The sequence below is a fragment of the Lolium rigidum genome, chromosome 3, assembly GCF_022539505.1.
Source record: "Lolium rigidum isolate FL_2022 chromosome 3, APGP_CSIRO_Lrig_0.1, whole genome shotgun sequence".
NCBI classification, from domain to species: Eukaryota; Viridiplantae; Streptophyta; class Magnoliopsida; order Poales; family Poaceae; genus Lolium; species Lolium rigidum.
Genome location: NC_061510.1, coordinates 105855726 through 105883629, shown reverse-complemented (window position 1 = coordinate 105883629; position 27904 = coordinate 105855726). Strand labels below are relative to the sequence as shown.

The 27904-nt window shown below is 45.2% G+C and overlaps 2 protein-coding genes across 2 annotated transcripts; both read left to right on the top strand.

Annotated features, from left to right (window-relative positions):
• Positions 1–450: 450 nt before the first annotated feature.
• LOC124695296 (beta-glucuronosyltransferase GlcAT14B-like) lies at positions 451–4349 on the top strand. Its single transcript, XM_047228153.1, has 4 exons — positions 451–970; positions 2342–2417; positions 2496–2611; positions 3631–4349. The coding sequence occupies exons 1-4, from the start codon at positions 451–453 to the stop codon at positions 4143–4145; spliced, it is 1227 nt and encodes a 408-aa protein (XP_047084109.1). The 3' UTR covers positions 4146–4349.
• Positions 4350–11234: 6885 nt separating this feature from the next.
• On the top strand, positions 11235–15170 carry LOC124695295. The gene is made up of 4 exons (XM_047228152.1): positions 11235–11849; positions 11931–12317; positions 12773–12955; positions 14597–15170. Exons 1-4 carry the CDS (start codon positions 11235–11237, stop codon positions 14939–14941), a joined length of 1530 nt encoding a protein of 509 aa, XP_047084108.1. The 3' UTR covers positions 14942–15170.
• The last annotated feature ends 12734 nt before the right edge of the window (positions 15171–27904 follow it).

The window sequence follows — 27904 nt, the reverse complement described above, 5'->3', positions numbered from 1 at the left end:
TCTTGCAGATTGAGGTGGGAGGGAGAGATGCTTAAACATGTGCTTACGCGCGGCGCATGGTGAAGCCCTTGTATTTAAAAACTCAGCCTCCGATCGATGCAATCACCTGTGTGGACTCTGGAGCGTTATAAAATGATCCCGTAATTGCATCGCTAATCTCAAGTAGTAAAAGAGTAGCAGAAGCGCTCTGCACTCCGCGTCAGACGCAGGCAACGCAGCACGCTTTGCACCCGTACACTCGCCCCCGACTTGCTTGCACGAAACGCCGCTGCCACCGTCTCCACCTACGCTGCTACCTCACCTCCACCAGCCAGCTAAGCCCAGCGACCGACCCAGCGCCTCCATTCCGTCCGATAGGTCACCGTCCGTACGCGTCACCGGCGACCCGACCCACCCACCGGCCACCGAATGCCGGAGCTCTAGCGCTGCCTCCAGCCCGCCCGCGGCGCCATGTCGAGGAAGCACCACCCGCCGCCGCAGGCGCACCACCACCGCCAGCGGTGGCCGCGCTGGCTGCTGCTGGCGCTCCCGCTGCTCTCGCTCCCCATCCTCTACGCCGCGCTCGGCTCCGCGCGCTCGCAGCCGCAGCCGCCGCGGCTGGGGGGCAGGCAGCAGCCCCCGCTGCCGCCGCCGAGGCTCGCCTACCTCATCTCGGGCGGCCCCGGGGACGGCCCGCGGATCCGGAGGCTGCTCGCGGCGCTCTACCACCCCTGGAACTACTACCTCGTCGGGGTCGCGGGCGACGAGGACCGCGCGGATCTCGAGGCCTTCGTCCGCGGCGAGGAGGCGCCGCGCCGCTACGGCAACGTGCGGGTCGCCGCGCCCGGCGAGTGGGCCGCGGTCTCGCGCCGGGGACCCACCGAGCTCGCCGCCACGCTCCACGGCGCCGCGCTCATGCTCAAGGAGTTCCAGGGGTGGAGCTGGTTCATCAATCTCAGCGCCTCCGACTACCCGCTCATGCCCCAGGATGGTACTAACTAATTTCAGCTACCTCCTTCTTGATTCCATTGCCTCTACTAGTTAACTTGCAGTTTTAAATGCGTTTTATAGTTTTAAAGCATTCACTACACTTACCAAAACTATAGATTGTGTGCCATAGTGCTTGTAGCTTGGTTGTAGCTTCTGCTCATTTAGGACCTTATATGCTGCTCCTGCTCTGTAAGGTATATTCATTTGCTATAACTCCCCCAAATCAGTTTTTCTGTTAGAACAGTGCTATTCTTGCTGCACTCTGGTGTAGGCCAGTTCTGTTGAACGATAAGTTCAGGCTACAAAAGGGAGGGGACATAATATAGATAAAGCTGGCTGGGAAGTAAAAAAAAGGGTGGGATGAGCAACATAAACCAAAACATAAGCATCAGCGCTTCAGAGTTCAGATTCATCACTTAGTCCAACACACCAGGGATCCCAGTCACATCTTCACATCATGAACTCTTGTGCTTCCCAACTGCGCAGCGGCATTCAGAACTGCATCAAGCAGACGAGTTGATTAGTAACTCCAGAAGGGGACTGGCAATTTCATTCCTTCATCCTATGTTTAAAATTTCACATAGCCCGAACATCTGCCCCAGTGAAGACCCCTCCTAAAAGGAATGCTATCTGTAACAGTATCATTGGCAAAGCTATCTGTCTAGCCGTAGCTTGAGTGTTTTCAGTTACCTTTTTTCTCTCCATACATCTAGTCAGAACTGCCCATAGCCTGTAGTGTTTATATTGTCAAAATGGATGACCAAATAGCCCTGCACTCTACACTGCCAGGTGTTACGTCCTCTCTTGCTGTCTCACAGTTGGCATCCTAGATTTCCACATCCACCAGAAAACGCAAAATTTTCCAAGTTCATCATATATGGTACATCAGCTATTATAAATGTCTCAGTAAAATTGCAATAAATACTGCAGTCATCCATTGCATCACTTGGGATTTTTGTTAACTATAAGGATTTAATAAATAAGGTGCTTGTTGGGCTAGCCAGTACTGCTGTTCCTTCCACAGAAAATATTGCGCTGAGGTAAAAAGAGCGTGAATTTCAGCATCTTGTATGCAACTCATCTGGAGTATTCTGGATGTTACATCAACACAAGGCGGCAATGTTGGGTGTCTATTTATAATACTATTATAATTTTAAGGAATCCGTGTCAAAGCAAAGAGCCAAAGATAGCTTGTGCTTCTGGTCTCACTTGTAGTTCTTGAGGTTTCCATTTTTCCCTAGTTGATAGAACAAAATATTGGCGTGGACCTATATGTTGATTGGTAGCACATTTATGGATTGCAGTGCTCTATCAAACTAGTTGGTGTCACTTCTGAAATTAACATCCATGTCCTTCCCCTCATACTTGACAGACCTCCTTCATATCTTCTCATATCTTCCAAGAGATCTGAACTTCATCGAGCACACAAGCAGTATCGGTTGGAAGGAGTAAGGGATTTTTTTTCCTTGTGTTTCTTAACATCTGATGATATGTTCTTTATCATGATTCCTTGGTTGCGTGTGCAGGCATCAAATGGCAAGACCAATCATTGTAGATCCAGCGTTGCAGATCTCGAACAAAACAGAGGTCATAACAACAAAGGAGAAAAGAAGCTTGCCTTCAGCTTTCAAAATATTTGTAGGTATTGTCTCATGCTTGCTTTGTACTTAACACAGTCCAAATATTTCTGCACTAGTTCAATAGTATAAGCATAGAACACTATGCTGCTGCCTATCTACCTCCTGTTCACAATACTCTCTTAACTACAACTAGATTCCCATACAAATTGCTGTGTATGACTGTAGAACTATGACATTGCTATATTCACGATTCTCATCATAATACTCTGCAGGTTGTTGATAAAACTTATTCAATGGACGTGAAGTTGTTCTGCATATGAAGTATTGTAGTACAAGAGATATAAATAATGCTTATGCAAACTATTTTATACACAGAGATTGGGCTAGAAAATTCATTAGCCATATGCCTTTTTGATCATCAACTAAGACAAGCAACAACCAGTTGACCTATTAGATTGAATACATCTGGGGGTTTATATATATTTTTGTTGTGCGTTACGAAGATCTATGCTAGCCAGGATCTTAAGAAATAAGAATGCATCACTCTGTTGTCGGACGGGCAATAGTGACCACTCATAATTTAGTCAGAAACGACACCGAATCTGCAATGGTGGCTCTAGCCTTCTCATGGACTGCATTGTTCCTTAAGTGCTAGCATCTTCAAGAAAAAAAGGGAATATGTGGCAGCACAATATTACTCCCTCCGATTCATATTAATTGACTTCAATATGGATGTATCTAGAACTAAAATGTGTCCAGATACATTCATATTAGAGTCAATTAATATGAACCGGAGGGAGTAGATATTTCCACTTCCGCATAGTCCTTTAGGCATCAACATTTTAAAGCAAGACAATGCATAAAGGTCCGCTAATGGCTTAACCTGAAAGAAGAACTTACAAGTGTTAATTCACCATAAATTGGAAATCCCTTTACAGAATTATGTTTATTTTCTTGATGAACCTGCCATTCTCTTGAAGATGAAACTGACACATAGGTCTATATGTTGAGAGCCAAATGCAGACTCTTTGTTACAGTGTTAATGTGATCTCTAACCAATGACCTTATTCTCCCGATGCAGGTTCGTCGTGGGTAATATTGAGCCGGCCATTCCTGGAGTTTTGCATACTAGGATGGGACAACCTTCCTCGCACGCTACTCATGTACTTCACCAACTTCCTGTCGTCCTCAGAGGGGTACTTCCACACAGTGATCTGCAACTCGAAGTACTACCAGAACACCACCGTCAACAGCGATCTCCGTTTCATGGCATGGGATAACCCCCCTCGGACACACCCTCTTAATCTGACAACCGAGCACTTCGCCGCGATGAGGGACAGCGGGACGCCGTTTGCACACTCTTTCACATACGACGATCCAGTCTTGGATATGATCGACGCCGAGCTGCTGAAGCGACGGCCCGACCACTTCACGCCAGGTGGATGGTGCTTGGGTAGCCCGGTCGGTGGCAAAGACCCTTGTAGCTTCTTCGGAAGGTCGTTTGTTCTCCGGCCAATGAAAGGCTCGGGGAAGCTAGAGAAGTTGTTGTTGAAACTGTTGGAACCTGACAATTTCAGGCCTAAACAGTGTATATAACACTCTTTGTTACTCACACGTAGCCAGCTTTTAGTGTTTTTGTAGTGTTCAGGGGCAAAGTGTTCCTGAGGTGGTTCTGATTGTTGTTGCGGTAGCAGGTAGCCACAGTGACACAGCGTGCTGTATACTTGCAACTGAAGCTCGAAGAGCGACCGAACTCATACACGTACACACTTGATGCTCCATCGTACTTAGAGAGCCAAATTACGGTACTACTCCGATTCATATTAATTGACTTCAATATAGATGTATCTAGAATTAAAATATATCTAGATACATCTATATTAGAGTCAATTAATATGAACCAGATGGAGTACATGAAAATAGTGTAATCATATCCAAAACTCCACTTTATTAACATGTAAGCATGAAGCTAGTGAAACTCATCAAATCATCTAGTAAGAGCGTCGTGTACAGGCTCAGCGATTCATATGGTTGGAAAGAAGGAAAGTTAGAGCACTGTAGCTTCTCTAACTTTACACCACAGCTCCATTGTCTAACCGGTACAGCTGACGCTCATCGCCAATAGCCATGCTTTGGACGATACAAAAAAATAATATTTCTACGTGTTTATAAGTTGGAGCATGAGTCGGAGAAATATGTTTGTCCTGTGCACGGAAGGTCTGTGACTCTGTGCATGTTTGTGCCGTTGATTCACTGCTTTGAGATTCACAGCACATTTTTATATCAAGTTCCATTAAAAAACATTGTGTTTTGGTTTGACTAGATACATTGAAACGCAATGATACTTAATGAAATAGTGTACGGGACAATTGCCTCTCACACGAGTCGCCGGTGATATTTACAGAAGAGGCGCCAATGTTAACCCAATGTACATGTCCGGTGTGTGTATGGGGGACTCCGACCTACTTGGTGCGTTCGGGAGCGCCGCACACCCTGTGTCCCAGGCGGCAGTTATTTGGGCCACGAACCAACAAAAATAGGTTAGTTTTTCTTTTTTACGCTAAATTTTTCATTTTTTAAATATGCTTTTTCCAAAAAAAAACTTAATATTTTGCAGAAACTTATTTTAAAAAAGATTTGAACATTTTCAAAAATGATTTCTGTTCAAAATCTGAAATTTTTCGAAAATTGAACATTTTAAAAATGAATTTTTCCAAAATCTTATTTTAAAATCTGAATATTTTTAGGATTGAATATTTATAAATTTTGAACCTTTTTTATAAGTGAACATTTTTCGAAATTGCACATTTTCAAGATTGAACAATTTTTTTGAGAACGAATATTTTTAATCTAAGTATTTCTGAAACTTGAACATTTTTTCGACCTCGAACATTTTTCGAGATTGAAACTTCTTTTTAAAATTTGAACATTTTCAAAATCGAACATTTTTGAATTTGGATAATTTTGAGATTGAACATATTTTGAATATGAAAATTTTAAATTTAAACATTTTATAGTTAAAATATTTGCTAAATTTAAAATGCACACTTTTGAAATTTATTTTCAAAGAAATATGAAGAAAGAAAAAAGAAATAGAAACGAAAAAAGAAACAGAAACGAAAAAAGAAAACACAAAAAACAGAAAACAGAAAACAGAATAGAGAAAAAAGAAAAATGGTAAACTGGACCGACCAGGCAGACCCATACCGTGCGTGAAGGGTGTGCGCCACAGCTACCCATCCCGCACGCGCGCGTTCGAATGGGTTGAGCCGGACAAAATCGCCCCCAACGCGGCCACGCATACCGAAAACGAACCACCGCGACCGTTTGCCTCGACCCATAGCTGACCTAAATCTGAGCTTGCTTTACGTAGCCGCGGACAGTGAGCGGATGCACGTGCCGTCCTGCCATGATCTCCCATGGCCCTCTTGTCATAGGGACAGGTAATTTTCATATTAATAGAAAACACATTCCTTTCTTATGCCCTACTACTTCTACTCTAGGCTCCTAGGTTAGCTACCTAAGCCACGTGCCACAGCTGGTGATACCTTCGATCTGAATTACGAACTGTAGTATGATAAGCTTTTTACCTAGTGGACTTAGGTTTAATCGAACCTTGGGAAGCACTGCTAAAATAATGTAAATGAAACGTCTACAAGACTTGCTAGTTTTTTTTTATTTTATGTTTACCAGACCTTTCTATTTTACTTTTATGGGGGTTGTGTTCAATGATGAAAATAGGCCAGGGTTAAGGTTTCTTATGCAGCTATCCATACATATATAATTAAAGCGCATATGTGTAACGAATAAAATAGATATAAGAGATTTATGAGTATCACATCCGTAAATACTTTTGCACCTAAAGCCAAAGGTGACAAGAGCCTATTGATCCAACCATTAAGCTATTAAGCATATGAATAGAGACCAAAACATTAAGCTAGATGATTGTGCCATATATAATCCCGAATGAATCACTAAACATGTAACGCTAATTTCACCTTCTGTCACTGAGGTTTCGCGGTAGCACTCCGTTCTCCACTCACCCCACCTATTCCATTGATCGATCCGAATAATATGGGTACCTGCAGATCATCGAAACGAGGCAAAGAGACAAGGATACAAGATTGTAAAACTCCTATTCAATTCTTACACATATAATAAGATTAGATGCACATAAACACTGCGAGGATTCACCCCAACCCCGCAGCCCGTGAGGACTACTCACACATAATATCAAGATCAGTAACAAAGATAGGAATCATTGTGGCGAATACTTAGATTGAAATCACAATATTCTTACAATGATCCCCAATTCTCGAGGAGATCTCTATTACAATGGTGACGACTATGGCTATGGAGGAGATTGGGGATGGAATGGACGAACTATGGTGGTGGATCTCCTTCGGTGTGGTGCAGATGGATCTGATGGATGGCGGCTCTGTTTGGCGATGAATGGATCTCTCTTTGGCGTTAGGTCATTCACGAAACTTATAGGGTTTGACCTCAGGAAGGCTGCAGCAGATGGTACGGGCGAGGCTTGCCCGTACCGATGCAAGTTTTAAGTCCCTAGAACCTCCTCTTCGAGTGTATTCAACTTTGTCATACTCCTGACGCGATTCTCTTCAGTAATTGCAGATCCATTTGTCATTATGACGTGATTTCCTGCACATCATCCAAAAAATAGAAGAGATTGCACATTTTTGCATTAATTAGTCATTAGTGACAATTTGAGAGGCAAACTTAGTCAATTTGTTGACTTAGCTAAGGGTTTAAAAGCGAGAAAAAGTGACGTATTTCACAACCATCAGCCCATGCGTCCAAGGATTTCACTTGACGACGGCAAACTCGCTATGCGCGAGGATTCCACTCCAGCTTAAGTTGGATGGCCCCACGCCGCCTGCCTTCTTCCCCGCCGCGGCCTCCGCCCTCCTCCGGTCCCAACTGGTCGCGGTGGAAAGCACGAGCTCTGCCTTCGCCGCACTGAGGTGGTTGTTTGTGTCACACACATGAGGGGCACTGTCTCCCTAGCGCACGTGATGGCGTGTACGCCGAGCTCGGCGTCCTGGTGTGCGTGGAGGCGGGGGCGCGATGCGTCTTGGGCCTCCTTGTTTCGCCACGCGATTGGGGTGCCACTCCTGGCCACGCTCCTCTTCTAGCTGGTACTCTTCCTCTGCCGCTCGGGGGAAGTCGAGCAGGCGGCGTGCTTCCACCATGACAATAAGCTGGGACCTCCCACTAATGAGGTCGCATATACGCCACCGTTCGGCCAGGCGCGCGGCCTCGTGCTCCCTGGTGGTGCGGGACATCTCAGCCAAGCACGCCTAGATGGCGGTGGTGAAAACCACCGACATCTCGCGCTCGTGAGCCGCGTCCTACTGCGTAGTCTCGAACGAGGCCAGCAGCGCCGCTTGCTGCCCGGGCGGTGGTGCGTCCTCGGCGGCATCGTACCAGCCTTCATCGTACTCCATGTAGACGACCCCGTCCACTTCCGCATGCTCCGCGTCCTCTAACTCCTACGCCGCCCCCTCGACTGTGATGCGGGCCTCCACGTTGCGCCCCTCCGTCGCGCGCTCGGATGACAGCAGGAACTGCTCACTGGCGGCGAGGGAGAGCTTCGCCCACGTGGTCTACAGGCTGAGCGGCATGGTGCGTGGGGAGCAGAGGGCGCCGAAGAAGGAAGAAGGAGACTGGGGCGCCAATGGCTGCTGTGAGCTAGAGGAGGCCGCGCGCGTCACCTTCTATGGCTAGCGGCCGTGGTAGGAAAATTGGGCATGAGCATGCGCCTGCCACTTTCTTACGCGGGAACTTTCCCGCGTCCTCCTCCCACTCGCCATTGTTGTCCCGTCGAGCCTGCCATGGTTAGAGCCACCCAGGAAAGACGATCCAGATGACGCCCATTTGATCGCCGTGTTGGACGCATCGGGCGACTCAAACGGTAACCCGGACGCCACCCCTATCCGCTTGTCCGTGCGGCCATCCAAACAGTAAAAAACGGATACGAAACGTATCCGTTTTAGGTCGCCGGGCTGGAGATGCTCTAAGAGCATCCCCACTCGTTGGCGCTCCCCACGCCCAAATCCGGACGAAACAACCGCCGGATTGGACGAAATTAAGTCGTGGGGAGTACCGTATTTCCAGTCGTCCACCCGGAGTTCGGCGGATAGAGTTTAAATTCAAACAAATCGCCGTCCCGCGCTACAAGTACGGCCGGTTGATCGGCAAAAGGAGCAAAAGGATCAGCCACGGATCGGCGATCGGAGGGAAATTACACGGAGACAGAGCTCGTCGGCAGTCCCGGCCGGCACGGCGGTGTCCGACGGACCGAGTTCCCTCACACGCCGTGGCCGAAGCGGCTGCTGCGGGCGACGAGGAAGCAGCGGCAGTGGACGTCGAAGCAGCCGCAGTCGACGAGGTAGATGGTGAGGTAGACGAGGTAGGAGCCGGCGGAGACGATGAAGGACTGGCCGGAGTGGCTCGGAGGATGTCGCTGCAGTGGCCCTGGTACCAATTCCTCGTCTCCTCGTCCATCAGTTCCATGTCGCCGCCGCCCATGAGGAACGCCAAGTCTGTGTTCCTCTTCTTCGCCGCCGCCGTCGTCTTCGGCGAGGCGATCCGGACGCCTTGGTTGGCGAGCATCTCACGCCACCTACCGTCGAACTTGTCGTTCCTCCCGTCGGCGTGCGACCTCAAGTCGGCCCAGCACTTGTCGATCGACGCCCGCATCCCGTCGGCGGGATTGTCCGTCCGTTTGAGCTCTTTCAGCTTCTTCTGGCCGAGTTCAGGGCGCCCTTCCGCCGCGCAAGCCGCCGGAGCGTCGGGGTTGTACTGCTCGGTCTTGCTCTTCGAGAGAGTCGTGCGAGTTTCCTTCCACTTCTCGCAATTCTCGAGCGGGCGTAGACGTTGAGGAACTTGAACTGCAGGCCGGTGTCGTCCGTGTACATGTCCAAAGCTCGGCACAGCTGGGGAAAAAAGATCACGGCGATACGGGTCAGGTAACGACGATGTGCCTCGGTGATGCAGGGTCGGCGGAGCATACCTTTTGCTCCAAGTCGTGGCCGCTGATCGGCCGTTTGTCGACCTCCTCCTGTATGCCGTGCCATTTGCTCGCACGCCGTCCGCATGATCCCCCAATGGGTGGCCATTGCCTTCTCTCCCCGGTACACGTTCATGTTCGTCTTGTTGAAGTAGGGATCGACGAGTTTGCGTTCCTCGTACGCCTGCTTCACTCGAAGCCGATACGTGTCGAACGACCGATTGGCCCCGATTATGCCGTTCGTGGACACGGTCATCCAAGCTTCGGCGAGGCACTCCTCTTCCTTCGGCGTCCATTTGATACGCGGTTCGGCAGGCGGCGAGTCCTTCTTCCTCTTCTTCTTCCCCTTCGACAAGGTTGGCGGCGGCTTGAGTTGGCTCTTCTTCTTCCTCGACTTCTTCTTCGACGGCTTGCCTTCCGTCGGCAACATCCTCCCGATGCCGTTGCGCGCCGCCACAGCCTGCCGTCGCCCTCGTCTCCTCTTGCGTGAAGAACCCCGGGCACGCAGCGGCGGCGGTCATGAAGAACCCCGGGCTCGCGGGCGGCGGCCATGGAGCCGGAGGTGATCATCTCGTGGATCTCCTCTTCGTTCGGCGCCGCCGTCGCACCGAACGGGAGCGGCCCTCGTCGCAGGGCCGCGCGAGGTGTCCTCGAACAGGCCGCCACCGCCGACGTCAAGCTCGGGCGGCGACGTCGTGGACCTGGACGGCTGGACGTGGGCGCCCTCTTGGAACACGGCAGTCGGCGACGGCGAGTACGGCGAAGGGGAGAAGGACGACGGGGAACCGGTTGTACCTTGCGTCGGCCATTGGCCGGGGAACATGCTGCCGCCGCCGCTAAAGGCCATGCTGATCAGCCTCGCTTGTTCGTCCTGGGCCGCCGCCGCCGACCTCTTGGCGGCGGCTCTTTTCACCCTCTCCGCACTGGCGCTTGTTTCTACCTCGCGCCGTTTCTCGTCCGCCGCCCACTCGGAGTTCGACATGCCCGGCGGCTTCGTCTTCTTCGCCCGCATCTTCCTCGCCGGCGCCTTCGGCGGCATTGTGGTGGACGAGAACACGAGGAGGAGAGTGGTGGTGGACGAGAAGACGCCGCCGAGAGCCGGAGCTGGAAGACGAGGAGATTGGGGGATTTCGGCGGGAGAGAATGGGGATATGCAAGCAAATTGGAGGGAATGGGGATATGCAAGCAAATTGGAGGGAAAATCGACATGATTTGGTTTTCCAGTCGCCGACTACGCGGGTCCACACGACGTTTCGCGCCAAAATCTTTCGTCCGGAGTCCCCGAGCGCGCCCCGGGGGGCCGGGGATGGCGTGGGCTCGCCGGATGGACGAAGGGACAAATCCGGACGAAAACGAGAAACCGGGGGCGCGACTGGGCCGAATTTCGCCGTCCGGATGGAAAAAACGTCGCTCGGGGGCCTCGTCGGGGGACGAGTGGAGATGCTCTAACCGCCTATAGGGTTCATCCGTCCGGTGGGTGAAGTTGATCCTGTTATCTGGTGCTAAACGGGCCAACTCAGCAATCTCGGCCCATCTGCTCCTCAGCATCTGTGACTGTGTGCGAATCGACTGCGACTCCAGAGTCCAGACTCCGACCATTACCATTTCGCCGGTGTGAACTGAAATGTGAGAGGGCCCAAATCGAACCCCCCATGGCCATGGAGCACATGGACGGGGAGATCGCCGCGCCGGCGCCGCCCAGGCTTCCGCCCGGCGAGGACCGGCTCAGCGCGCTTCCCGACGACGTTCTTATCCAAATCCTTATCAAGCTCCGCGACGCCGCCGCCGCCGCTAAGACCAGCGTCCTCTCACACCACTGGCGCCGCCTCTGGGAGCTACTCCCGGAGCTCTGCTTCCACCCCGCCACTGGTCCTCAAGGCATCCGCGCCGCCCTCGAGTCCCATGAAGCGCTCATCACCCGCCGCCTCGCCGTCGAGGTCATCGACGCCACCCCCGAGTCCCTGACGGCCTTGCTTCTCGTCGCCGCGCCCCGCCTCTCGGGCGATCTACAACTCATCAACGAGGTGGGGCAGAAGCAGACGGAAGACGAGGCCGTGGAAGCGGAAAATGGCGCCCTCGAGCTTCCCTGCTTCGAGAACGCCACCGCGATCCGCCTCGACCTAGGGTATCTGGCCCTCGCCATGCCACCTCTCGGCGTATTCGCCGGGCTCACCGATCTCTTCCTGGCTGGCGTCGATCTGCGTGGTCCGTGCATGCTCGGTGATGCTGCCTCGTCGCTACGCTGCCCGGCCTTACGAAAACTCACCGTCCACCATGCCAGGGGTCGTCTAGCCAACTTTGCAATCCACTCGGACTCTCTCCTAGAAATCGATCTAAAACATCTGCAGGCAGACGGCGCCCTTGGTCTGGGCAAATTCACCATTCACTCCGCGTCTCTCTTGCAAATTGAGCTGAGGAATCTGCAGGGCATCCAAGAGCTCACTGTTTTTGCGCCAGCCCTCCAAATGTTAAGTGTGATCCACTGCTTTGCTAATGGCGTGACTCAGCCGGTTGCAAACATCTGCGCCCCTCAGCTGAAGTTCCTCACATGGAACGATGCCTATGATGCAAGCTCCACCCAGTTTTGCAACATGGAAAATCTCAAGCGTGTGACAACATACCCTTTTTCTGTATATGGAAAAGATGCCCATAGATCACGAAATAGCTTTTGTTTGAGGCTAATACGGCGCTTCGAGCTCATCCGATGTCTCAGATTCATGCTCTTCTATGTGACGGTGAGTTCATTTCTATGTCAGTTATGCCATTATTGCGTAAACTTGGAGTTCAAATTAAGGAATGTGCCATATGCAGACAACGAAATTCTCACTTTGTTTTCTTAGCTGAAGTCCCTGAAGCAGCAATTCACCCATTCATTTGCCTTTCGTAGTAGCTTTTTATCCTATGAGATGGCGGTGCCTTTTTCTGCCTTGAGTAGTTATCAACTTAGGATGATGTTACAAACCACTACACTGACTGTGCTAGTATATTCATTATTCAAGGGAGCGCATGAGCTTGGACTTGCTAGCATAAAAGTCATTAGTTATGTGTTATTTACTTTCTAAACCAGATCCTCATTTTCTTTCCATTTGTTACAAGTTATCCTTTTTTTTACTTAGCATGTATCTACACCTAGAAAGTACTAACCATCAGAAATGCTCCATTTTTGTGTCTGCACGCGAATCTACAACAGGATATTACGAACGAGCAGTACTTGATGGAAGACATTATAAGGCTCCCGGACATTACACACTTGGCCCTGGATATATGTCCAAATGGACATTCCTTTGGAGCCAGTGTGTTTCATGTCCTCGGGATGTGTACTGGTGTAAAAATGCTGCTATTTACACTTCCGAACACACCAGGCCAGACCAAGGTAAATACTACCCTTTCTCTATTTGTCTGATACTGGTATGCATTCATATTTCTTGGCACACCTGTACTTGTCCTGCTAGTAGCCCTACTCCAGGCAATGCTTTGATACTGTTGATACTGGATGCTTTGCTCCAAATTGTATGCATGGCAAATATAAGGCTTATGTATCTGCCAGTGACAAAGCATGTTTTTTTTCGAGAAAACGCAACGTTTCATTTCATTGAAAAGGTAGAAAGTTCTACATGCCTCCTAAGAGGTTTACAGTGGGTATATTACCGCTTCTGCTTCAGTGCTCCCCCCTAATATATTACCGCTTCTGCTTCAGTGCTCCCCCCTAAACACATCAAGGGTCGAGATTACTCTATACCCCTTCATAATTAAGGGTATGATTGTCATTAGTTAATTTTGTGTTTTTTTGTGTAGTGTTAATTTTGTGTTAAGCACTAAAACCCGTATTGCCCAAATTCATAAATATACGGGCGCTTGTACTATTTTATCCGTATGTCGTCCTTGTCAGCCACGGCTCTGAAATTCATGTACGGGTGCCTACGGCGAGCAGGTCGGCCGGCGACGTGATGTCCACGTACGCGTGCATGTGGCCATCGGCGGAGAGAGCACAGTCGACGACATGAACTGATCAGCACGCCCGGTGGCCAGCTTGGTTGATGCCATGAAGTCTAGATACACGTACCGGAGCTGCTCGGCCGGCAACGTGTACACGTGCGTGCGGCCGGCCGCAAGACCGGTATATCTAGCAGCAGGTTAAGAAAACAGTTAAGGTTTGCGGCCGGATCATTCATGACGGCGAGCAGCTTGGCGGCCGGACCATTCACGGCGGCGAGCAGCTTGGCCGGCGGCATCCAGCTGCAGGTTAGGGGAGAATTAGTGGTATGTGACGGTTGATGAAGGTGGGCGTATGGTCGATCTGAACGGTTGCAGGCGCAGTTTCAGTTTTCCGTGACGTAATTAGGGGCGCCAGATCGGATGGATTCTACCGTACTAAATAAGTACCTTAGACCAAAATACCCTTAAGAAGTTTCAAGAGGGGGGAGCACCGAAGCAGGACTCCACATCTCTAAGTCCCTTTGCTCCAGCCTTGACCCATAACCTTGCTTCATCTTTGATTTGGAGCATGTTACACTGGGTGTTAGTAACTTGGTAAAATGCTTCATTTCTTAAATATAGTTTACTCTGTTGGAAATGCGTGAAATTATCGGGCAATGAATGAGGAATTTTTTTCCCAACAATGAAACGGAATACCTCCTTGGTTTTGTCTTCTATTCTTTGGCCATTTATTTATAAAGACTGTGTTATTAAGATGATAACAATGGCCTAAGGACAATTTAAGATCTCTTTTTTGAAGCAAACAACTTAAGATCTCATTCAACATGGTTAATCGATTGCACAATACCTGACTGTAAGTATTTAATGTCTGTTGTTCGACTTCGTATTTACATAGAATAATCTTATTGTCTGCAATAGGTTGACTTCAAACTGTTTTCCATCTGTTACCCTTCTCTAAATTTGTAAAAGACGTGTTATACATCCTGCCAGCCTTGGAATTTTTAGTTCCATTATTCTTATTTCATGGCATTAAATCATATTGGCTGATCTTATTGTTCTGACATACACCTTTTTTCAGGCACAAACTGCATGCCCGTCAGGTTGTGCTTGCGACCAGCCACCAAACTGGAAGACCCAAAAACTCGCGCTGAACTGCCTCCAAGAAGTACAAATCTGGGAACTGAGAGGAACTGAACATGAAGCTGCTCTTATGAAACGGTTATTTGATTGGGCAACAGTGTTAGAAAAGGTGACAATAGCTTTCCATGGGTCAGTCCCTGAAAGCAAAGCCAAGGAGTTCTTCCAGATGCTTCAAAGCTTTTCCAGGCTGGAAATACGTGTGAAGCAAGTCGTGGCACCGTTAGCTGAGAACCAAGCGTTCCTGAAAGGTAACGCGTACCGCGGCTTCTCCAAGAACACTTAACCTGCCCCAGAAGACTTAAGTCACCAGCTTGTCATTTACCCTTGCGGTCGTTTTGTGTTTCTCTTATATCAGTATCAGACTATCAGTTGCACCCTTTGTGCACATCAGAGTCTGGTAGATCAGGCTTTATCAATTGCACTGTTTGCCAGGCTACCTTATACATGTTTGATGGCTTATTTACTGTACTTTGTACACGTGGATGTCTAAATTGAGGAGATGACAGTTCATCTGTGGTGGCAACGACCAACGAGTGTTGCTTTCTCCAGGTAAAACTTGTGGTCGAGCATTTCCGGAAGCAACGTCTTTGTACGTGCAAGACGGAAATTTTGTCAAAAAGGATCACCTGCCCCAATGAAATGGCAAAAAGGATCACCCCTCAGTGCAAATGGCAAAACTGCCGTGGCGGCACGCTCGCCAGCCGACACGTGGAGGGTGCCGCCACCGGCTGTGCGGCACGCCCTGCCGCCGTGGTGCGGCCGCCTTGCGAAGGTGAAGGAGGTGGTGGATTTTTCTGATAAGTTCGGCATGAAATATTTCATGTGCGCTTATTACGATCATGATCCACCCGCACGAACAAGTTCATCGTCCTCGAGGCCTGCGGTATGTTCTAAAAGCATGATTAAAAATCCTCGAGGCTTGCGGTATGTTTCATTATTTTTCGTTTATTAACCGTCTTATTTTTGTTGCAGCCTCCCCGCCCCTTTGCAACTGGTTTCACTGGATAGACCAGGAGCAGCCGAATTGGACGCGCCGTGAGGTGGAGGAAAAACATCGGCGTACATGGGCAAGGTTCCATGAGGAGGAGCGTAGGGAAAAGGCTATTGCTAATGATAAATCAGTGAGCGAGAGACAGATACAAAAATTATCTATAATTTTTTATGCTCCATGGGCACGGTTCCATGGGCAGAAGAACGTGGCGACAAGACTAGAAAATGGACACGCTGGACGCAGGGCTACGTCTCAAACGTATCTATAATTTTTGATGCTCCATGCTTATTTTACACCAATTCATATGTGTTTTGTTTACACTTCGTTGCACTTTTACATGATTTCCGGCACTAACCTATTAACAAGATGCCACAGTGTCAGTCCCTGTTTTCTGCTATTTTTGTATTTCAAAAAAGTTGTACATGAAATATTCTTAGAATTGGACGAAACAAAAGCCGAAGTCAATATTTTACCGAAACGAAGGCGAAGTCCGGAGGGGGGACGAAGAGGCACACCAGGGCGCCCACACCACCCCTAGGCGCGGCCTAGGGCTGGCCCGCGCCTAGGGCAGGTGTGGAGCCCACAGGCGCTCCACCGACATTAATCCTCCGCCTATTTATACAACTTCTCGGGAAAACCCTGGAGACCCGAGCCTCCATTCACGAACAGTTCCGTCGCGGCCGCCATAGCCGAACCCATCTCGGGGGGTTCTGAAGCTCTTCCCGGCACCCTGCCGGAGGGGGAAATCATCGCTGGAGGCATCTACATCGCCATGCCCGTCTCCGAAGTGATGCGTGAGTAGTTCATCCCTCGACTATGGGTCCATAACAGTAGCTAGATGGTTGTCTTCTCCACCTTGTGCTTCATGTATCGATCTTGTGAGCTGCCCTACATGATCAAGATCATCTTTATGTAATCCACTATATTTGGTTTGCCGGGATTCGATGAATGTTGAATACTATGTTAAGATTGATTATATATTCATATCATATGTTATTTGTGATCTTGCATATTCTCCGTTGCTAGTAGAAACTCTGGCCAAGTGGATACTTGTGACTCCAAGAGGGGGTATTTATTCTCGATAGTAGGTTCATGCCTCTAATTTCCTCGGATAGTGGATACTTGTGACTCCAAGTTATATTTCCTTCTTTATTTCGTCAGATATATTAATAACAAATGTTGATTTCCCGGAAAAAGTTTGCGCCTAAATTTTCCCGCCTAATTTTTTCCCGCCAAAATTTAGCGCCATGAATTCCCGCCAAGATTTCCCGCCTTTCCTCTGAGCCGCGTGCTATAAAACCCCTCCCCGGGCATTCATTTGTTGAAGACAATCGTAGTCGCTCCAAGATGGCTCATCCTAGCGATCGTAGTTTTACTGCATTTATGGCTGCTCCTCTTCTCTCCTCTGCTTCTTCAGTTATGAGTGCCAATTACATAGACAATGTCGAAGATCTGGTCACGAATGTGACCCTCCTCGTCGAGGTAGGCAAGCTTTTTTCTAGGCACGCAGGTATGCCTGCTCGAACTCCGGTGGAAATACGACAAGAGCTTCTTAGGTTACAAGCTAGGTTTGAGAAGAAGAAACCGAAGGATGAGAAGAGACAAGAAGAATTTGCAAGGCATCCCTTTACATGGGCTTCCTCGACCGAGGAAGACGAAGAAGTGTTCACGCCGAGAAGCCTGGCTAGGAGCAATGAATATTTCAAGGGGAAGAGCGCCGCATCCACTAGCGTTGGCTCGGACGACTATTTTATGCCACCGAGTAAGAAGGGCAAGGTTATTTCATCGTCGAAGAGCAAGAAGAAGGGGAAAAGTGAAGCTTATAATGTTACTCATAGCGTTTATTTTAAGTTGTGGTGTTGGTAGTGCCGATGTATCTTCATTTCGATAGTAACTTAATTGTATGTTGTATTTTTTGCATGTTGATGTATCTTATTTTAAAGTACTTGTTGATAATTATGCAAAAGTATAGAAATATGTCTCATACTTAGGTCATACATAGATAGAAATAATAGTAATATGCCACAGTTCTCAACATATCACGCTTGTCGACGATAGCGTTGTGGTCTCTGCTTAGCACCAGAAGGCGACAAACGACGTGGTGAACGATGTTGGCGCAAACCTCGGTCGTACTCTTCGTCCTCATCATATGTGTTGGCATCATTGTTCTGTGGTCGAGTTTGTAATACGTGCTGATATTGTGTCGCTGGAGGAATTAAACTTTCTTCTCCGCTCATAATGTCAGCAACAAAGAATTGATTAAATATCCCTTGATTATCATGTTGACTAGAAGATCCGGCATAATATTCTTGCTGCATATGCTCACGACCTTGTGGTGGGGCCATATTGTGGCCGAACCCAGCTATCATGTTGGGCCAAGCAGGATCAAAAGATTGCTGGGTAAAAATATGAGTTGTCATTAATAGACATCAATATTTTTTGAAATTATACATTGAAATTGAAGGAACTTGTGGAGGAGGCATATTGTAGCCGAGTCCAGCTTCCATCTCTGACCAGTTAGGTTCAAAAGATTGATGCGTATGGAAAAGGTTCGTAAATAATAGGCGTATTTTTATGTTGTGTGAGTGAATATTTGTAAAATATGAACATACGCGAGTGGTGTTGTCGATGTTTGAAGTCTCTGTTGGAGATATGCCCAAGAGGCAATAATAAATTAGTTATTGTTATATCTTAGTGTTCATGATAAATGTTTACATCCCATGCTATAATTGTATTAACCGAAACATTGATACATGTATGTTATGTAAACAACAAGGAGTCCCTAGTAAGCCTCTTGTATAACTAGCTTGTTGATTAATGGATGATCATGGTTTCGTGATCATGAACATTGGATGTTATTAATAACAAGGTTATGTCATTAGGTGAATGATATAATGGACATACACCCAAATGAGCGTAGCATAAGATCAAGTCAATAAGTTCAATTTGCTATAAGCTTTCGATACATAGTTGCCTAAGTCCTTCGACCATGAGATCATGTAAATCACTTACACCGGAAGGGTACTTTGATTACATCAAACACCATTGCGTAAATGGGTGGTTATAAAGATGGGATTAAGTATTCGGAAAGTGTAAGTAGAGGCATATGGATCAATAGTGGGATTTGTCCATCCTGATGATAGATAGATATACTCTGAGCCCTCTCGGTGGAATATCGTCTGATTAGCTTGCAAGCATATGATTGGATCATAAGAGATAACATACCACAGTACGAGTAAAGAGTACTTGTCGGTAACGAGGTTGAACAAGGTATGGAGATACTGATGATCGAACCTTGGACAAGTAAAATATCGTGTGACAAAGGGAATCGACATCGTATGTAAAAGGTTCAATCGATCACTAAGTCATCGTTGAATATGTGGGAGCCATTATGGATCTCCAGATCCCGCTATTGGTTATTGCTCGGAGAGGAGTCTCGACCATGTCTGCATAGTTCGCGAACCGTATGGTGACGCGCTTAAGGTTCGATGTCGCATAAGTAGATTCAGAATATGAGATGGAGTCCGAAGTTTTTGTTCGGAGTCTCGGATGGGACCCAGGACATCACGAGGAGGTCCGGAATGGTCCGGAGATTAAGATTCATATAAGGGAAGTCATTTTCCGGGGTTCGGTAAAAAGTCTGGTGTTTTGACCGGAGCTTCTAGAAGGTTCTAGAGGGCCACCAGTGGGCCCACCATCCTGGGAGAGGCCACGTAGGCGCCACATGGAATGGTGGGGCCTGTCCACTATGACATGTGGGCCCTGTCCGGCCTACCCCTTAGAGATAAGATCTATCTCTTAATTTAAATGGTTTAAATCTAGAGATAAGATCTATCTCTAAAGGAAAGTGTTTAAACGAAGAGATAAGGGGAAGACTTGAGGGGGAAGAAAAGTCTCCCCCCCATGCGCCGGCTAAGGGGTAGGCGGGGCCCAAGGGGAACCCTAGGCCGACCCCCCCCATATAAAGAGGGGAGGGGGTGGCCGGCCAACACACCAATCCAGAAACCCTGGCCGCCCCCCTCTCTTCCTCCTCCATATGCTGTGCAGGCTTAAGCGAAGCCCTGCAGCAATTCTTCTCCACAACCACCACCACGCCGTCGTGCTGCTGGGATTTCGTGGAGATCTACCACACCTCCGCTGCCCGCTGGAACGGGGAGAGGAAGGGGCTTCATCGACACCGTACGCGCGACCGAGTACAGAAGTGTTGTCGGATTGCAAAGACTCGGGGACGATCGTCTACACCAACAACGAGATCTAATCTCGTAGGCTTTGGAAATCTTCGAGGGTTAGTCTCACATCAATCTCGTTGCTCCGATCTTGTAGATTAGATCTTGGGTGTTCCAAAGATTAGATCTTGAATTTATTCGTCTTGCGGTAGGAATATTTTGTTTTCTATGCTACGAACCCCATCAGTGGTATCAGAGCCATGTATATGCATAGATCTGTTGCACGAGTAGAACACAATGGTTTTGTGGGCGTTGATGCTTTTGTTGCTTTAGTTTGTGTATTTTGCATCTTGCGGGATTGTGGGATGAAGCGGCCCGGGCTAACTTTACATGACCGCGTCTCATGAGACTTGCTCCACGCTTGACATGCAACTTGTATTGCATAAGTGACTTTGCGGGTGTCTGTCTCTCCCACCATAATGAAGATTCCAATTTGCACTTTCTATTGTCAACACTAGTATCACCGTTGTGGTTCATGTTCGTAGGTAGATTGGATCTTACTCGAAAACCCTAAACCACGTAAAATATGCAAACCAAATTAGAGGCGTCTAACTTGTTTTTGCAGGGTTTGGTGATGTGATATGGCCATGTGATGATGATTATATTTGATGTATGAGATGTTCATTATTGTAACATGGCAACCGGCAGGAGCCTAATGGTTGTTTTCAATTTTTGTTAAAGACCTGCGTGTCTATTCATCTTGTAATAGCTTTATTTCAAGTAGTTGTTATAGTATCTATAAGTGATGGACAACCATGAAGCGGCGCCACTGACCTTGATGCCATGCTGGTGATGATGGAGATCATGTCCGTGCTTTGGAGATGGAGATCAAAAGCACAAGAAGAAAGGTCATATCATATCACACATTATGAATTGCATGTGATGTTAATCCTTTATGCATCTTATCTTGCTTAGATTGAGACGGTAGCATTATAAGATGATCCCTCACATTAATATCAAGATAATAAAGTGTTCTCCCCTCGTATGCACCGTTGCTACAGTTCGTCGTTTCGAAGCATCTCGTGATGATCGGATGTGATAGACTCTACGTTCACATACAACGGGTGTAATCCATGTTGCACACGCGAAAATACTTGGGTTTGCTTGAAGAGCCTAGCATGTACAGACATGGCCTCGGAACAACGGAAACCGAAAGGTTGAACGCGAGTCATATGGATGATATGATCAACATGTTGATGTTCACCATTGAAGCTACATCATCTCACGTGATGATCGGTTTTGGTGTAGTGGATGTGGATCGTGTACCACTTAACAACTATGAGGGATGTTGTATTGAGTGGGAGTTCATTAGTAATTAGATTAAAACATGAACTTATTATCATGAACATAGTCTGAATAGTATTTTGAATTAAATTTGTAGAAATGGCATCCGTTATCTACCATGAGCTAGTCTTGTAATTGAGATAGAAATATTGTTAATCTGACAAGTAACTTTACGTATTGGTACCGTATTGTTAAAGGATCAAGAAATGATTAAGTCCTATTGCAAACTTTTAGTAAACCTCACATTGTTGATTCAAAGAACAATGGTTTCAATTAGTACCTAGAATCATCTTGTTTGCATGAAACTTGAAGTTCAAATCTGTTTGAAAAGTGAGGAGCTGAAAATTTAGTTTTCAGAAATAAGCAAGGTATGAGATATATGTGATATCTAAGACTTTATTGCAAGGTGATAGAATATAATTTGGTGAAACTACATAAACTCATAAGTTTTGTGGGAATGTACGAAGGTTGAAGACGTCAGGCGTCCCCCTCCAACTATTGGGGCACTAACGATATTCGCATATCCATGAAATAATCGTCCTTAGTATGCACCGTTGCTAAGACTCGTCGTTTCGAAGCATCTCGTGATGATCGGGTGTTATAGATTCTACGTGTGCATACAACGGGTGCAAGCTAGATTTGCACATGCGGATACTGAGGTTAAACTTTACGAGCCTAGCATGTACAGACATGGTCTCGGAAAGTCGCCATGATATGATGGATAAAATTATGAGTGAAATTGTTCATCATATTACAAAGTTACTAATAGTGAAATATGGAAGACTTGTCATATGATGATCAATTTCAAAATAAGAACCTCAAGGTTATTGGTATTTGACCAACAAACCTAGAAGTTATTGAAGGTGAAGTGTTTTCTGAGAATGAGAAAAGCTAAATGAGAAACTACAAAAGATATTTTTGGCAGAAAGAAAGGAAAAGACTAGAAAGTCTAGCTCAGGTGTATATAGATGATATACATGTTATGGATGTATTCCTTGTTTTGTCACATAATGAAATTCTTGGGTATTTGTATCAGATTGGTTGGTATGAGATGTCATACAGTACAACGCAATACAAGAATATGATGGCCTAAGTGACTGATAAGGAATATGGTAATAATGCACGTCTGGAACATAATAAAGTGTTATTATGTTTGTCGTTGGCATTTCACCTAGCCCTTAAAATTTATAATAAAGAACTTGATAATTGTTATTTTGCTCTGGTCAAATGAAAACAATGAGTTGTTCAAATTACGACATCACTCCATGGACGATGGATAAGTTATTATAAATCTTAATGGTGAAACACACATACATAACACTGACGCTAAAATGTCATAAGGCAAATGATTTGAATTCCACTTATCCGTGGAACCGCCATTTAGGTCATGTTAGAGAGGAACGCATGAAGGAACTCCATGCAAATGGTTTTTTGGAGTCATTTGATTTTTGAATCGTTTGGCGCTTGCAAATCTTTTCTAAAGAGAATGACTGAAGTACCGTTCATAGGCCAGGAGTTGAACGGGCAACTAAACTTAGTGGAAACATACATGATGATGTAAATGGTTCACTGGGCATAGTTGTGTGCGGAAGATTCTTCTACTTCATGAAAACTTCCAACAATGAATTGAGTATATATATGTGGATATATTCGATAAGGAAAAAGTTTGAAAGCATTTGAATGGATTCAAATAAATTTCAGCATGAAGTGGAAATCATCGTAATAGAAAAGTCAAATATCTATGATTGGATCATAGTGGAAATATTTGAATTACGAGTTTAGCGAACATCTAAGAGAGTTATGAAGTTGTTCTACAACTCACATTTCTTGGAGTATCATAGTGATGATAAAGTGTCCGAGAGACGTATCTAAACCTTGTTGGATCAATGATGAGATAAAATAAAATGAAGCATTTATATTTTTGTGGATTATGCTTTAGAGACTACCGCTTTTACACTGAATAGAGCATCATCATGATCCGTTGAAATGACACCATACAAGTTATGGCATGGGTATAAACCCTAATAGTCCTTTCTTAAAATTTTGGTATAAGTAAATGAGTTTACAACCAAAACCGGATAAATGTCTTTGTTGGTTATCCCAAGAGAATGGATTGGGAATTCTTCCCACTATGAAGTAAAAGACAAAAGTGTTTGTTAATGTTACTTGCTTATTTCCAAGAAATTGTTTTCTAGCGAAGTATTTGAGTGGGAGGATAATAGAACTTGATAAGGTTTATGAACACTGAGCATAATGATCGAGTAGCGCAAGCATCGGAATTGGTTCCGAAGCGGCCACGACGATCATGGCTCCCATGACTACAAAGTGTTTTAGCCATGGAGATCGAAGTACATATTGAACCTTGTAGGTATGGTTTACTTTGTGATCAAATAAATGATTTGTGGACAAAGGATTGTTTTTGAACAATGATAAACCAACTACATACAAAGAAGTTATGATGGGCCCTGACTCCGTTAAAATGGCTATGCGCCATGAAATCCAAGATAGGTGAATACTTTTTGAAAGTAAATAGATCTATAAAATTGATGGACTTGGATGGAATATCCTTAAAGAAGCTTGACTTATCGAAAAGTTGTTTACGACAAAGTTCAAAGAGTTGACTACGATAAGATTAGATCTTCCGTGGCAATGCTTATAGTCTATGTGGATTATTCTAGTAATCTCTACATATTTCTTTTATGAGATATGATAGTAGGATGGCAGAAATACATTCCTTACCAGAAGTGTGTTTGAAGGATGTATACTAGATACAACCAAGAGTTTTGCTGGTCCGTGGAATACTAGATAGGTATACAAACTTCAATTGGATGAAATGAGTATCGCGGAGTTGGAATCTTCACCGGATGGAATAATCAAAAAGAGTTTTAATTTCATTTGAAACGATGAGGATGCTTGCATTTGCAAGAAATTAAGTGGGAGCGTTGAGACATATTTATAATACTTTATGTAGATGACATATCGTTGATTAAAAATAATGTGATCATGTACTTGATGTGATTAAAAGGTTTCATTGAGAATTAATTTCAATGAAAGGATATGGACTGAAACATATTTAGTGTCAAGATCTATGAAGATAGATTGAAACACATAATAAGTTTAAGTCAAAGTACATAGAATGAAAATTGAAGTAGTTCAATATAAAAATATTAAGAAGGTGTTTTTTTTCCATGTGAAGGTTTAATAAAACTTGAGTGTATTTGACACTCGATGAGTAAAAACACATGAGTGATTTTAGATCACGAATAATATGTACAAAGTCAGATGTCCTGTGCTCTAAAGTTTTACGAGCATATACCAGAATGATTCATGTAATGATCATTGGACAACAGTGAGAATATCCCTGAGTGTTTTAGAAGAACCAGGATATATATAGTTTTATATGGGTAATGATAAACAAATCGTTGTAAAGTGTTGCACCGATATTAGTTTGGTCACATATAAAAATAAAAATTTCAATCTCAATTAGGCTAAGTGTTATTTAAAAAGGTAGCACAATGAGCTAGAATATGTCTATGCTAGATTTAGATGAGTTCTAAATATTGTGACGGATTCTACAAACGAAGGCAGAGTATGTTATTGTTTGACAATGACTGAGGATGTTAAGTTGAGGAGTTCTTTGAGAACTTGGTGTAGTTCCGATAGTGTCAGAACTTTGAAGCTATATTGTGTGTGACAATATTAGTGACTTATTTCAGACCGCGGAATTAAGGTTCCACCAGAGGACTAAGCATATATAATTAATGCCGACTCATTTGGAAAATGAGTGATGCGTTGATGTCTAGGCACGCTTCTATTCCTGTAGACAGTGTTGGGCCTCCAAGAGCAGAGGTTTGTAGAACAGCAGCAAGTTTCCCTTAAGTGAATCACCCAAGGTTTATCGAACTCAGGGAGGTAGAGGTCAGAGATATCCCTCTCAAGCAACCCTGCAATTACGATACAAGAAGTCTCTTGTGTCCCCAACACACCTAATACACTTGTCAGATGTATAGGTGCACTAGTTCGGCGAAGAGATAGTGAAATACAAGTAATATGGATGAATATGAGTGGTAATAGCAATCTAAAATAAAGATGGCAGCAAACAAACATGTAACAGAACTTGTTGGAAACGGTGTTTCAATGCTTAGAAACAAGGCCTAGGGATCATACTTTCACTAGTGGACACTCTCAACAATGATCACATAAATAAATAACTTCTCTTCTCTTATGCTACTTTCAAAGACTCTATTGTTGGATAACAAACACCATTCATTGTGTAGGGCTACGAGAGCACCCTCAAGCCGAGTAAACAAGCTCCACAACGTCATAAAGGAATCACACACGATGCAAACACCGTCACCTGTCACACCATGGAGAGTAATTCCGGAGTTCATATAAAGTAACTCTAGAGTGCATAGTAATAGTTAACTTCACAATCTACAAGAGATCACGATCATAACCTACGCCAAGTACTACATGATGCACACACTCGTCCACATTACATCATGAAGGAGGAATAGACTACTTTAATAACATCACTAGAGTAGCACATAGATTAATAGTGATACAAAGCTCATGATCACATAAAGATCACATGGGAGAGAGAGATGAACCACATAGCTACCGGTACAACCCTTAGCCCCGGGGGAGAACTACTCCCTCCTCATCATGGGAGACAGCGATGGCGATGGAGATGGCGGTGATGTCGATGGAGATGCCTTCCGGGGGCACTTCCCCGTTGTAACACCCCAAATTTCAAAACCAAGAGAAAATGAATTTCCTTTTTCCAAAAATGTGAACCAACAAAAACTTTTCTTACATAGGGTGCTAGGTATAGTGCTCGTACCTTTTTCTTGTGCTATTGCCATGATTGCCTGTTAAATTAGTTTTGGAGTAATCATAAACCCTAAAACCCTAAAGTGATCAAGTGAAGATCACAAACCAAATAAAATTAAAAGAGAAAGAAATCAAATAAGAAAAACACTAAACCCTAACCTTCTCAAAATCTTTTGGATCTAGTTTGAGAAACCAAACTAGAAGAAAAATACATAGGTGGGCCTATAGCCTTAATATATCAATTTTGAACCCTACCTTTTCTTACTTTGCTAAATAGTGGTGAACCATTGCAAAACTTACGAAACCCTAAACCTCATCCCTCTTGTCACCAATCTTGAAAAAAAAAAGAATGTAAATAAGAAAGAGGCACATGTGCCTATGGCTATCTTTGTAAAACTTTACCCTAGGCCTTTCTACTTATTTAGAGGATTGGAAAACCTTCATAAAACTTATCTAGTACTTCTCCAACCCAATCCAAAGTGAAACAAAAGATTTTGAAAATAAAGTAATAATGCCATAGAGGCATATGAGAGCAAAATATCGAATTTGTGAAATTGAGGATCTTGACCCTAAGACTTGTAGTGAATGGTTGGATCACTCCTATATACCATTTCAACACTCAACAACATCAATTGGGTCAAGCCTAGTCAAATTAAAAATCAAATGCCACATATGCATAGAGGCATATGTGACACATAGCCATTTTCACCAATTCTTGTCCTATGCACTTCTACTTTGACCAAATGGTGTGAAACCATCTCTAAACCCAATCTAATACTAAATTGACCCTAACCCATGCCCAAGTAAAGCAAGATGAACAATTTACAAAGAATAATGAAAATTGACACATCACCTCTCATGTATTATGGCCAATTTTACAAATCTTTGAGCAAGACCATTTGAAATGGTTTCAATGGTTTGAAAATGTTTCTAAACTAATAAGAATCACATTAGAGTCAAGAAAAGTCAAATCAAATGGAGAGAAATCAAATAGTGAGATAATTCCATTTTCACTCACATACACATAGGGCCAATTTATCAAATCTTGACCTAGTCACCTCCATTGCCTCAAAATGGGTTGCACCTTTCACCTAACTCAATCTAACACCAAATAAACCTCACTCTTGTCAAAATAAAGCAAAAAAAAAATAGAAGAATAAAAGTTAGAAAATCACAAAACCCTCACATATGGTTTATGCCATTTTTCCAAATATTTGACCTAGACCAATTTGGTCTTCACCATTAGTTGGAGAATGTTCTTAAACACTTATCACAACTTTTGGAATCAAGGTTTCACAATTCAAATGAAATTCAAAGACAATTCCCACTCACATATGATAGTGGTCAAAACTGAAATTTATAGTCTGATCACCACTTTGAGCCCCTGCAATTCAATCTTCCCAAACCAATTCTTGCTAACTCTTTGCACCATTGCAAAGTCAACATCAAGGTGAACAACGTTGATGAAGATCACCCTGCCAAATTCATCTTGGATCATTAGCTATGCTCATCCAAAGTCTTAACTTTTTAACATATTCAACATTCCTCACTTAGCCATTTTGGGCCAATTTTTGAATTCTACTTTTTCCACCACCACCTCAAATCATCTCTGGTCAATTACAACTTATCTAAACCCTCACATTTCAAAAACATTCACCTTTTGAATTATTTCGAATTTGGACAATTTTGTGAATTCCAAAATTGGGCACTATTTGCAACTATTGCAAATAGTGATCTACCTCACCTAACCTAACTCCAAGCTATACTACATTGTCCCCTGGTCCCCTTAAACCATCAAGGCAACATAGCAAACCTAGGGAGAGGAGGAGCAAGGCTAGGACATGGCCATGCCGGCCATGTCACCAACCCGACCACCTCCACCTCTCTCCCTTCCTTCCCCAACCTGGCCACC